The 12898-nt window shown below is 44.3% G+C and overlaps 1 protein-coding gene across 1 annotated transcript; it reads left to right on the top strand.

The window, feature by feature from the left end:
• The first annotated feature begins 4027 nt into the window (after positions 1–4027).
• Positions 4028–11119, top strand: LOC139389671 (C-C motif chemokine 19-like). The gene is made up of 4 exons (XM_071136549.1): positions 4028–4305; positions 8439–8562; positions 8934–9048; positions 9714–11119. Exons 1-4 carry the CDS (start codon positions 4239–4241, stop codon positions 9750–9752), a joined length of 345 nt encoding a protein of 114 aa, XP_070992650.1. The 5' UTR covers positions 4028–4238; the 3' UTR covers positions 9753–11119.
• The last annotated feature ends 1779 nt before the right edge of the window (positions 11120–12898 follow it).

Below are 12898 nucleotides of genomic sequence, written 5' to 3'. Positions count from 1 at the left end.
CCCCTAATTGGTCCTGCATCTACTGTAGGTACATTATGCTTGGTCTTGAATTTGGTACATTAAGCAGACAGACTCCTTGGTCCTGCATCTAGGTATATTTAAACAGACCGACTCCTTGGTCCTGCATCTAGGTATATTTAACAGACCGACTCCTTGGTCCAGCATCGAGGGACATTAAACAGACCGACTCCTTGTTCCTGCATCTAGGTCTATTTAACAGACCGACTCCTTGTTCCTGCATCTAGGTATATTTAACAGACCGACTCCTTGGTCCTGCATCTAGGTATATTTAAACAGACCGACTCCCTGTTCCAGCATCTCGGTATATTTAAGAGACCGACTCCTTGGTCCAGCATCGAGGGACATTAAACAGACCGACTCCTTGTTCCTGCATCTAGGTCTATTTAACAGACCGACTCCTTGGTCCTGCATCTAGGTATATTTAACAGACCGACTCCTTGGTCCTGCATCTAGGTATATTTAAACAGACCGACTCCTTGTTCCAGCATCTCGGTATATTTAAGAGACCGACTCCTTGGTCCAGCATCGAGGTACATTAAACAGACCGACTCCTTGGTCCTGCATCTAGGTCTATTTAACAGACCGACTCCTTGGTCCTGCATCTAGGTATATTTAACAGACCGACTCCTTGGTCCTGCATCTAGGTATATTTAAACAGACCGACTCCTTGTTCCAGCATCTCGGTATATTTAAGAGACCGACTCCTTGGTCCAGCATCGAGGTACATTAAACAGACCGACTCCTTGGTCCTGCATCTAGGTATATTTAAACAGACCGACTCCTTGGTCCTGCATCTAGGTATATTTAACAGACCGACTCCTTGGTCCAGCATCGAGGGACATTAAACAGACCGACTCCTTGTTCCTGCATCTAGGTCTATTTAACAGACCGACTCCTTGTTCCTGCATCTAGGTATATTTAACAGACCGACTCCTTGGTCCTGCATCTAGGTATATTTAAACAGACCGACTCCCTGTTCCAGCATCTCGGTATATTTAAGAGACCGACTCCTTGGTCCAGCATCGAGGGACATTAAACAGACCGACTCCTTGGTCCAGCATCTAGGTATATTTAACAGACCGACTCCTTGATCCTGCATCTAGGTATATTTAACAGACCGACTCCTTGGTCCTGCATCTAGGTATATTTAAACAGACCGACTCCTTGGTCCTGCATCTAGGTATATTTAACAGACCGACTCCTTGGTCCTGCATCTAGGTATATTTAAACAGACCGACTCCTTGGTCCTGCATCTAGGTATATTTAACAGACCGACTCCTTGTTCCTGCATCTAGGTATATTTAACAGACCGACTCCTTGGTCCTGCATCTAGGTATATTTAAACAGACCGACTCCTTGGTCCTGCATCTAGGTATACCCCCTCCTTTTTCGAACATTCTGTTAAAAATCGCGCAACTTTTCAGCGTCCTGCTACTCATGCCAGGAATATAGTATATGCATATGATTAGTATGTGTGGATAGAAAACACTCTGAAGTTTCTAAAACTGGTTAAATCACGGCTGTGACTATAACAGATCGTGTGTTTCATTGAAAAACGCAAGAAAAACTGCTCTCTGAAAGCTAAAAATAATTTCCATAAGTCACTTCCATGGGTTGTTAAAAGGGGACAAAATTTAATATCGACCTGCATGCAATTCATACAAATTCCACACGATGTCGCCATTGTCGTCATTTTCAATTGAATATTTTGTTGGAAAATCCAACTATCTGGATTCCGTTTCTTCCAGTCTCCACCAGGATGCTGTGAATGTGGACATTGGCAGCCATTGATTTGCAGACGAGGAGCTATTGAATATACATCGCCCTGTAATCATTTTGATAGATAATAAACGTTTACTAATACCTAAAGTTGGATTACAAAAGGATTTCGAAGTGTTTTGTGAAAGTTTATCGTCAACTTTTTTAATTTAAAAAAATGACGCAGCGTTTAAAAACAATGTTTTTTTCTGAATGACACAGCTTCCATAGAAAGCTATTTTGGGTATATATGGACCGATTTAAACGAAAAAAAGACCCAATAGTGATGTTTATGGGGCATATAGGAGTGCCAAGAAAGAAGCTCGTCAAAGGTAATGAATGTTTTATATTTTATTTCTGCGTTTTGTGCTGCGTCGGATAAGCAGAGTCTTTGTTTACGTCGCATTCAGGCATTTTGAGGTGTTGCATGCTATCAGATAATAGCTTCTCATGCTTTCGCCGAAAAGCATTTTAAAAATCTGACTTGTTGGCTAGGTTCACAACGAGTGTAGCTTTAATTCAATACCCTGCTTGTGAATTTTGATCAAGGTTTGAGTTTTAACGAGTACATTTAGCATTTAGCGTAGCGCATTTGCATTTCCAGGTGCCTACTTGAGACATATGCGTCTCAAGTAGAATCAAGAAGTTAACAGACCGACTCCTTGGTCCAGCATCTAGGTACAGTAAACAGACCGACTCCTTGGTCCTGCATCTAGGGATATTTAACAGACCGACTCCTTGGTCCAGCATCTAGGTACAGTAAACAGACCGACTCCTTGGTCCAGCATCTAGGTACATTAAACAGACCGACTCCTTGGTCCAGCATCTAGGTATATTTAACAGACCGACTCCTTGGTCCTGCATCTAGGTATATTTAACAGACCGACTCCTTGGTCCTGCATCTAGGTATATTTAACAGACCGACTCCTTGGTCCTGCATCTAGGTATATTTAACAGACCGACTCCTTGGTCCTGCATCTAGGTATATTTAAACAGACCGACTCCTTGGTCCTGCATCTAGGTATATTTAAACAGACCGACTCCTTGTTCCTGCATCTAGGTCTATTTAAACAGACCGACTCCTTGGTCCTGCATCTAGGTATATTTAAACAGACCGACTCCTTGGTCCAGCATCTAGGTATATTTAAACAGACCGACTCCTTGGTCCAGCATCTAGGTATATTTAACAGACCGACTCCTTGGTCCTGCATCTAGGTATATTTAACAGACCGACTCCTTGGTCCTGCATCTAGGTATATTTAACAGACCGACTCCTTGGTCCTGCATCTAGGTATATTTAACAGACCGACTCCTTGGTCCTGCATCTAGGTATATTTAAACAGACCGACTCCTTGGTCCTGCATCTAGGTATATTTAACAGACCGACTCCTTGGTCCAGCATCTAGGTATATTTAAACAGACCGACTCCTTGGTCCTGCATCCAGGTACATTAAACAGACCGACTCCTTGGTCCTGCATCTAGGTATATTTAAACAGACCGACTCCTTGGTCCTGCATCTAGGTATATTTAACAGACCGACTCCTTGGTCCTGCATCTAGGTACATTAAACAGACCGACTCCTTGGCATTGGAGAACCCTCACTGTATGAAAGGTGCATGTCTATCAGATAAGAGGGGGCACTGCAGTGCCTTAAAAGTTACGTGTAAGATCTTAACATCAGATTGATACTTTACAGGCAGTTAATGTAGTGCAGAGAAGTTCTCCTAACTACCAATATAAATTCTCCCCGTACATTTCCTTTGTTATGATGCAACAAGCAGCCTGGTCTCAGAGAAAAACCTATAAAATCTCCAAGATGTATGATCAGTTTACATCATCCAATTCGTGTGATATTGTACGACCAGGTAAGACGTATAATACTATACGTCCTCTAATTTGTATTATATTGTATGGCTGCTATTATATACAGAATGTAACCTAACGTAAGGTAATGGATTATAAGAAATGGAGAGGCACAGATTTACATACCAAATCTTGGGAATTGCCCTGAAGCTAGATTGCACGCATGCACAAACACACACACACTCTCACAAACACACGCACATACACACACACACTCTCACAAACACACGCACACACACACACGCACAAACACACACACACTCTCACAAACACACGCACACGCACACACACACACACTCTCACAAACACACGCACACGCACGGGGGTGTGACTAAAAGTGAAACTTAAACGAGTCTATAAACACAGATTAACAGAGAGGTTCTCATCACAGAGCAGAGATAATCTCATCACAGAGCAGAGATAGTCTTATCACACAGCAGAGAAAAGAAGACAGACAGACAGAGGAAACCTTTACAGAGAATCACAAACAGACATAATCTACATTTCACACATCTCTCCTCCGTTCTCTGGAAGACATCTTCACTCAGTGTTAGTCCAGACACCTCCGTACGGCTCAGTTTATCAGTGACCTATCATGGCGTCTACCATGGACAGTGCCAAGATCCTCTTCTCTGTTCTGTTTCTCTACGTCTGCTACCAGGGTAAGTCCTCTCTGTTCCTGGACAGGTTGGTTACTTTATCATCATGATGGGATGCAGATATGTCTTTTTTTATGCTGTTCATTACTGGAAGACAAGGTACACAGATAAACGAATACACACAGGTACACACACACATGCACGCAGTGGAGTAAAGTACTTAAGTAAAAATACACTAAAGTATTACTTAAATAGTTTTTGCGGTATCTGTACTTTAATTTTGACAACTTTTATTTTTAATTCACTACATTCCTAAATAAATAATGTACTTTTTAATCCATACATTTACCATGACACCCAAAATTATAATTTTGAATGCTTAGCGGGACAGGAAAAAGGTCCAATTCACCTACTTATCAAGAGAAGACCCCTGGTCATCTCTACTGCCTCTGATCTGACAGACTCACTCAACAGAGAACACCCCTGGTCATCTCTACTGCCTCTGATCTGACAGACTCACTAAACAGAGAACATCCCTGGTCATCTCTACTGCCTCTGATCTGACAGACTCACTCAACAGAGAAGACCCATGGTCATCCCTACTGCCTCTGATCTGACAGACTCACTAAACAGAGAAGACCCATGGTCATTCCTACTGCCTCTGATCTGACAGACTCACTAAACAGAGAACATCCCTGGTCATCCCTACTGCCTCTGATCTGGTGGACTCACTAAACAGAGAACATCCCTGGTCATCCCTACTGCCTCTGATCTGGTGGACTCACTAAACAGAGAACATCCCTGGTCATCTCTACTGCCTCTGATCTGACAGACTCACTAAACAGAGAACATCCCTGGTCATCCCTACTGCCTCTGATCTGGTGGACTCACTAAACAGAGAACATCCCTGGTCATCTCTACTGCCTCTGATCTGACAGACTCACTAAACAGAGAACATCCCTGGTCATCCCTACGGTCTCTGATCTGACAGACTCACTAAACAGAGAACATCCCTGGTCATCTCTACTGCCTCTGATCTGACAGACTCACTAAACAGAGAACATCCCTGGTCATCCCTACTGCCTCTGATCTGACAGACTCACTAAACAGAGAACATCCCTGGTCATCTCTACTGCCTCTGATCTGACAGACTCACTAAACAGAGAACATCCCTGGTCATCCCTACTGCCTCTGATCTGACAGACTCACTAAACAGAGAACATCCCTGGTCATCCCTACTGCCTCTGATCTGACAGACTCACTAAACAGAGAACATCCCTGGTCATCCCTACGGTCTCTGATCTGACAGACTCACTCAACACACATGCTTTGTTTGTAGATGATGTTAGAGTGTCCCCGTTTGCTATCTGTGCATTTTAAAAGCAAGAAAATTGTGCCGTCTGGTTTTCTTAATATAAGGAATTTTAAAAGATTTATAGTTTTACTTTTGAAACTTAAGTATATTTTAGCAATGACATGTATTTTTGATACTTAAGTATATTTAAAAACAAAATACCTTTAGACTTTCTCAGGTAGTATTTTACTAGGTAACTTTCACTTTTACTCGAGTCATTTTCCATTAAGGTATCTTTACCTTTACTCAAGTATGACAATTGGGTACTTTTTCCAACACTGCACGCACACGCACACACACAAACACACACGCACACACACGCACACAAACACACACAAACACACACACACACAAACACACACAAACACACGCACACACACAAACACACACGCACACACACGCACACAAACACACACAAATACACACACACACACAAACACAAACAAACACACACACACAAACACTAGAAAATGCTTCCATGGTGGGAATCCCCAGGCAGACAGCATCCATCCTTACCTAGTGTCTCTTTATCTCTCTCTCTTATCAATCTTAAACAATTTCTCTCTCTCTGTGTGTGTGTGTGTGTGTGTGTGTGTGTGTGTGTGTGTGTGTGTGTGTGTGTGTGTGTGTGTGTGTGTGTGTGTGTGTGTGTGTGCGCGCTGCACTTGACTCAAAGGCCCTTCCATAGAAACATCCACATTTTGGACTGAAATAGCAAGGATAACATTGGACAGTGTCAATGACCCTGTTTCCCACTGCTATACTACATCAACCCTGAGATACTCAAGCTATAACTAATCATGGTCACAGCGAAGGGAGTATTGCATTTCAAATGTAGGCTAAAACCATTCAAAACTAGTATTTCATATTTCAGTTGTGGGATACCCAAATCTCTCCCACAAGGACACACTGTAATATGTGTGACATATTCACCTCCGGTTCTCTCCCTCCTTTCTGTTTCCTGTCCTCCCTCTTTGTCACACGTTGTTATTTTGACTCAGTGCTCTGTGTCCTATCCCCCCATCTGTTTCCTATCCCCCTTCGGTCTCCTATCCCCTTATCTGTCTCCTATCCCCTCATCTGTATACTTTCCCCCATCTATCTCCTATCCCTCCAGCTGTCTCCTATCCCTCCCTCGGTCTCCTATCCCTCCCTCGGTCTCCTATCCCTCCCTCGGTCTCCTATCCCTCCCTCGGTCTCCTATCCCTCCCTCGGTCTCCTATCCCTCCCTCGGTCTCCTATCACTCCCTCGGTCTCCTATCCCTCCTTCGGTCTCCTATCCATCCCTCGGTCTCCTATCCCTCCAGCTGTCTCCTATCCCTCCATCGGTCTCCTATCCCTCCCTCGGTCTTCTATCCCTCCCTCGGTCTCCTATCCCTCCCTCGGTCTTCTATCCCTCCCTCGGTCTCCTATCCCTCCCTCGGTCTCCTATCCCTCCCTCGGTCTCCTATCCCTCCATCGGTCTCCTATCCCTCCCTCGGTCTCCTATCCCTCCCTCGGTCTCCTATCCCTCCATCGGTCTCCTATCCCTCCATCGGTCTCCTATCCCTCCCTCGGTCTCCTATCCCTCCCTCGGTCTCCTATCCCTCCATCGGTCTCCTATCCCTCCCTCGGTCTCCTATCCCTCCATCGGTCTCCTATCCCTTCCTCGGTCTCCTATCCCCCCATCGGTCTCCTATCCTTCCACCGGTCTCCTATCCCTCCCTCGGTCTCCTATCCCTCCATCGGTCTCCTATCCCTCCCTCGGTCTCCTATCCCTCCATCGGTCTCCTATCCCTCCCTCGGTCTCCTATCCCCCCATCGGTCTCCTATCCCTCCCTCGGTCTCCTATCCCTCCATCGGTCTCCTGTCCCTCCATCGGTCTCCTGTCCCTCCATCGGTCTCCTGTCCCTCCATCGGTCTCCTGTCCCTCCATCGGTCTCCTATCCCTCCCTCGGTCTCCTATCCCTCCCTCGGTCTCCTATCCCTCCAGCTGTCTCCTATCCCTCCATCGGTCTCCTATCCCTCCCTCGGTCTCCTATCCCTCCATCGGTCTCCTATCCCTTCCTCGGTCTCCTATCCCCCCATCGGTCTCCTATCCCCCCATCAGTCTCTTATCCCTCCCTCGGTCTCCTATCCCCCCATCGGTCTCCTATCCCTCCCTCGGTCTCCTATCCCTCCCTCGGTCTCCTATCCCTCCCTCGGTCTCCTATCCCTCCATCGGTCTCCTATCCCTCCCTTGGTCTCCTATCCCTCCATCGGTCTCCTATCCCTCCCTCGGTCTCCTATCCCCCCATCGGTCTCCTATCCCTCCCTCGGTCTCCTATCCCTCCATCGGTCTCCTGTCCCTCCATCGGTCTCCTGTCCCTCCATCGGTCTCCTGTCCCTCCATCGGTCTCCTGTCCCTCCATCGGTCTCCTATCCCTCCCTCGGTCTCCTATCCCTCCCTCGGTCTCCTATCCCTCCCTCGGTCTCCTATCCCTCCAGCTGTCTCCTATCCCTCCCTCGGTCTCCTATCCCTCCCTCGGTCTCCTATCCCTCCATCGGTCTCCTATCCCTCCCTCGGTCTCCTATCCCTCCATCGGTCTCCTATCCCTCCCTTGGTCTCCTATCCCTCCCTCGGTCTCCTATCCCTCCATCGGTCTCCTATCCCTCCCTCGGTCTCCTATCCCTCCATCGGTCTCCTATCCCTCCCTCGGTCTCCTATCCCTCCATCGGTCTCCTATCCCTCCAGCTGTCTCCTTATTTCTCCATCACTAATTCTCTATAACTTTACAACATTAGTTGTTGTTAGGGCAATTATCTGCTTGACTGTTTAACAGAATTCAATGTTTTTGTAAATTCTCTTTCTCTCCTCTTTCAGTGACTCATGGCCAGATGGTGATGGACTGCTGTCTGGAGGTCAACAAAAAAGAGATCCCACAACGAATTGTCACTGGTTACCAGCCTCAGGTTAGGGGTCAAGGCTGCTCCATTGACGCCATTGTGTGAGTATCCTATTGACTGAGAGACCGGAGGTTCAGGTATTCGCTTAAAGACTTAGGCCGCGTTCCAGGCTGACCACATTGCAGTCAACTGACAGATTTCACAATGCCTGAATAAGTCTTTAACATATTAGCTAGACTCTTCAGATGATACAGCAATTGGATATCTGACTCAACAGCCAATGACATGGCATGTAACCACACGACTGCAATGAGGTCGCCCCGGAATGCCACCAGTGTCCAATCCAAAACTCTTCCTGGAGATCAGAGAGGATTGGATTGGCCTAAAAGCAGTGTGGTGAAAACTCCAACTGACGTTATGGTTGTATATAGACGATGGTCTGTACTGATGTGGTGCTTGTATTGTGTTCCAGCTTCAACACCAGAAAGGGACGTAGGCTGTGTGCCCCCACCGGCCCTGCCTGGGTTACTAACCTGATGAAACACATGGACAAGCTGATCAAGATGTGCGATGACACCAACTTCAAGGTATGCTGTTCTCACTTAGACTGCACGCTCAGTTCAACGTTTGCATTGGGCCGTACAGCATTTACAGGGATACGGCCTCTGCAGAAGTCAGGACATTCATACCTCTTGCGCTTCGCCGAGCAGTGCAGAGCTGTTTTGAATGAAGTCGTCAAGGAAGTGAGTTTGTGTTTATACAGTGCCTCCCTCCCCCACCTACTGTCAACCAATCGTGACCAACGCAGAGTTGTCTGTGTTATTGCAGCATTTGAGAGGCGCACGGCGAAGGGGATTCAGAGCTAAATTTGGCCTCTGCGTGCCTCCTGAGGCGCCATCTATAGGGAGCCTCTGACCACATATTCAGATCAAGTGTAAATGGTCTCTTAGACTCCATCTTTTAGCAACATGTTACGTTACTCTTACGTTGTGTCATTGTCCTGAAGACTAAGGGCTGGATTTAATCCTTATCGCGGACGATCTGCCCCCAAAAATGTAATAGTAATTTCTGATTGAGCCTAGATATGCAGCGTTTACAGGGAATGTGGTCTCCAGACACATTGCCTTTTTAAATTTAAATCTATCATCAACTAGGATCTTCTGCAATACGTCTGCGATTCGGATCAAATCCAGCCCTAACGTTCAAACTCCAACTGATCTAACACTGTCTGTGTGTATCTGTGTGTTTGCAGGGTAAACACTGTAAGAAGTTGATGTCCAAGCAGTCCTAAAGTCGCAATTGGACCCCCTCCCTCCCTCCACCCTCACCGCCACCTCCACCCCCCTTCTCCTGGTCCATAGAATAATGAAAGGACATTCCAAGTGGGGGGGGAGTTGTTTTTTTTTAAATGAATGGAAAAATGTGATTCCTCCTACCACTAGTGCACTTTTTCAGTTTCCTTCCATCTTCAGTCTTTATCCAGCAGACCATGTTGTTTCTTCTGTCAGTTTTTACCCAGCATGCCATGTTGTTTCTTCTGTCAGTTTTTACCCAGCATACCATGTTGTTTCCTTCTGTCTTCAGTTTTTACCCAGCAGACCATGTTGTTTCTTCTGTCAGTTTTTACCCAGCATGCCATGTTGTTTCCTTCTGTCTTCAGTTTTTACCCAGCAGACCATGTTGTTTCCGTCTGTCTTCAGTTTTTACCCAGCAGACCATGTTGTTTCCTTCTGTCTTCAGTTTTTACCCAGCATGCCATGTTGTTTCCGTCTGTCTTCAGTTTTTACCCAGCAGACCATGTTGTTTCCGTCTGTCTTCAGTTTTTACCCAGCATGCCATGTTGTTTCCTTCTGTCTTCAGTTTTTACCCAGCATGCCATGTTGTTTCCTTCTGTCTTCAGTTTTTACCCAGCATGCCATGTTGTTTCCTTCTGTCTTCAGTTTTTACCCAGCATGCCATGTTGTTTCCTTCTGTCTTCAGTTTTTACCCTGCAGACCATGTTGTTTCTCAGTGGCACATTCATGTACTATATATTTTATATATTTTATGTGACAAAATGATAAATAACATTCCAGAAAGAGTAAATTAGCTTTGATTCCACCTGGGAACCTTAAAGCTACAGTCTGGGATTGGAATAGTAATAAAACAACTATTTTATTAACATGTATTTAATCAGGGGAGCCACATTGAGACCAGGGACTCATTTTCAATGGTGCCTTTAGATCACAAAGCTATAACATGTGTTTAGCTAGCTGATGTGTGAAATACCTATCCAGGCAAGTTAAGGTTTCAGCAACGCCTGGGCTGAGGAGAGTGCCCTATAGCTTTAAGGTCATAAGTCAGGGGTTAAAGGTCAGGGGTCAAAATGTACTGGCAGCTGGTTCAAACACCCATCTTTAAATTAAACTCAGAGACAATCAAACATTTGCTAACTTTTTGTGAACTTTGCATTTAATTAATATATATTTTTCATTGATCCTTTTTAACAATGACTGTCAAATCAAGATTTTGAGTGAACTTGAATTCATTTTTGAATTAAATGAGACCTTTAATGACTAACCTCAAAAGGTAAAATATTGTAGTTCATTGATACCTTGCTCTTGTCTATTTTGAAGGATTAAACTGTGAGTAGATGAAATTAAAGGAACTGTAAAGTGACTAGTCCATTTATGGGTGTAACATTTATAAAACGTGTTGTGGTCCCTAGCTACAGTTATTGATGCAGGTTTGGAGTGCATCCTAATTGGCACCCTATGGGCCCTATGGGTCCTGGTTAAAATAAGTGCACTACGGAGGGAATATGTTGGGATACGGATAAGTTTGATTAAGATATCAGACATTGATTTGAGAGTCCAGATAAAAGTCCCCAGAAAAGAAAAAAAAAATCCATCTATATCTACACTGTTTAAGATTGCTGCATAATTTTTTACATCTAAGGGCTATTTCCAAAAGCCTATTCCAACCCTATTCCACAAAGAAAGGCATTTTTTTTTTGGGGGGGGGGGGGGGGGGTGGTTGTGAGAGAGAGACAGAGAGAGAGTGAGAGAGAGAGCGAGAGCAAGCGAGGGAGAGTACGCGAGAAAAATAAATCCGAAATGAAAACTACAGTGAAAGCTAAAGCCTTACCAAAATAGAGGCTACAGCCAAACAAAAGAAGAAGTTATAGCAAACAAGAGTAGAGTTCAGCCACCTTGTGATTAGAAATCTGTAAACTGAGAGACAACAAAGAATACTGGAACACACACACACACACTAAATGGGAACTGGGCCAGACTGTAGGAGTATTGCTTCATACTACATTTGAACACAAACTTGAATTTGTTGCAACATTTAAAAGGTGTGTTTTTCCATAGAACTCCAGGCTATGACATCTGGGAGTTTTCCCACCTTTGGGAGCGATGAAAGAAAACATTGGGGAGCACAATACGTCAGAATACAACAGTTTATAGTATTTTTCTTTAGGAGGTGTGTGCAAACATCTTGAGAATGGGGGTGGATGGGAAAAACCGGCATGTCATGACTTCCTTTCCAGCGAAGGGGTTCACGCATCCTGTTTTCCTTCTAGCATGTCATCTAGATTGACAATTAATTACAAGTCCATAACATGTTGTGCCGTTAAATGAAACACACAATAAGATAATAATAATAATATAATAATAATAAATAATAATAATAATATAATAATAATAAATAATAATAATAACTTTATCCTCGTGGGGAAGTTTTGGTTGCGGCTCTGTGCACAATGGAAGATTATCCCCCGTATAAAGACAGAGGATAAATACAAGTAGGAAATGCATTCCTTTTCCACAACTGTTTACACCCGTTTGCTGAATCTTTGGGCCATTTTCCCCCCAAACCACTAAATATAAAACGCTACAAATCTCTAGCAAAAGCAAACGCTACATTGAAAACTGTTCTCTTTACAAAATGTTTTTATTTTGCAACACATCACATGAATAGAGGTGTCTGCCAACACACTGATGTGTTCAACACAAAACACTACTATGAATAGAGGTGTCTACCAACACACTGATGTGTTCAACACAAAACACTACTATGAATAGAGGTGTCTACCAACACACTGATGTGTTCAACACAAAACACTACTATGAATAGAGGTGTCTGCCAACACACTGATGTGTTCAACACAAAACACTACTATGAATAGAGGTGTCTACCAACACACTGATGTGTTCAACACAAAACACTACTATGAATATCCCATCAGTTATGTCTTTTGCATTTTCAGTGTGACACTGTTGCCGGTTGTAAAATATTGTTACAGTCATGTATGACTACGCAAATATACATAAATAAAACACTCAAATGCACTACAGTAACAAAAACATTGTCATTTATTTCCAAAATATAGTATTTTTGAACACTTGTGTTTGGCACCCTATATATCACTTACCCAAGAGGAGAAAACCAGGA

The sequence above is a fragment of the Oncorhynchus clarkii genome, chromosome 30 (genome assembly GCF_045791955.1).
Source record: "Oncorhynchus clarkii lewisi isolate Uvic-CL-2024 chromosome 30, UVic_Ocla_1.0, whole genome shotgun sequence".
NCBI classification, from domain to species: Eukaryota; Metazoa; Chordata; class Actinopteri; order Salmoniformes; family Salmonidae; genus Oncorhynchus; species Oncorhynchus clarkii.
Note: the sequence above shows the minus strand (reverse complement) of the source record. Positions and strands in the feature narration are given on the sequence as shown.

Bases quoted from the DNA above. Each gene is read 5' to 3' on its own strand.
- LOC139389671 (XM_071136549.1), top strand. From the start codon at position 4,239: ATGGCGTCTACCATGGACAGTGCCAAGATCCTCTTCTCTGTTCTGTTT. The intron at 4,306-8,438 runs GTAAGTCCTCTC...CTCCTCTTTCAG, and splicing joins TCTCTACGTCTGCTACCAGG to TGACTCATGGCCAGATGGTG. The intron at 9,049-9,713 runs GTATGCTGTTCT...GTGTGTTTGCAG, and splicing joins GCGATGACACCAACTTCAAG to GGTAAACACTGTAAGAAGTT.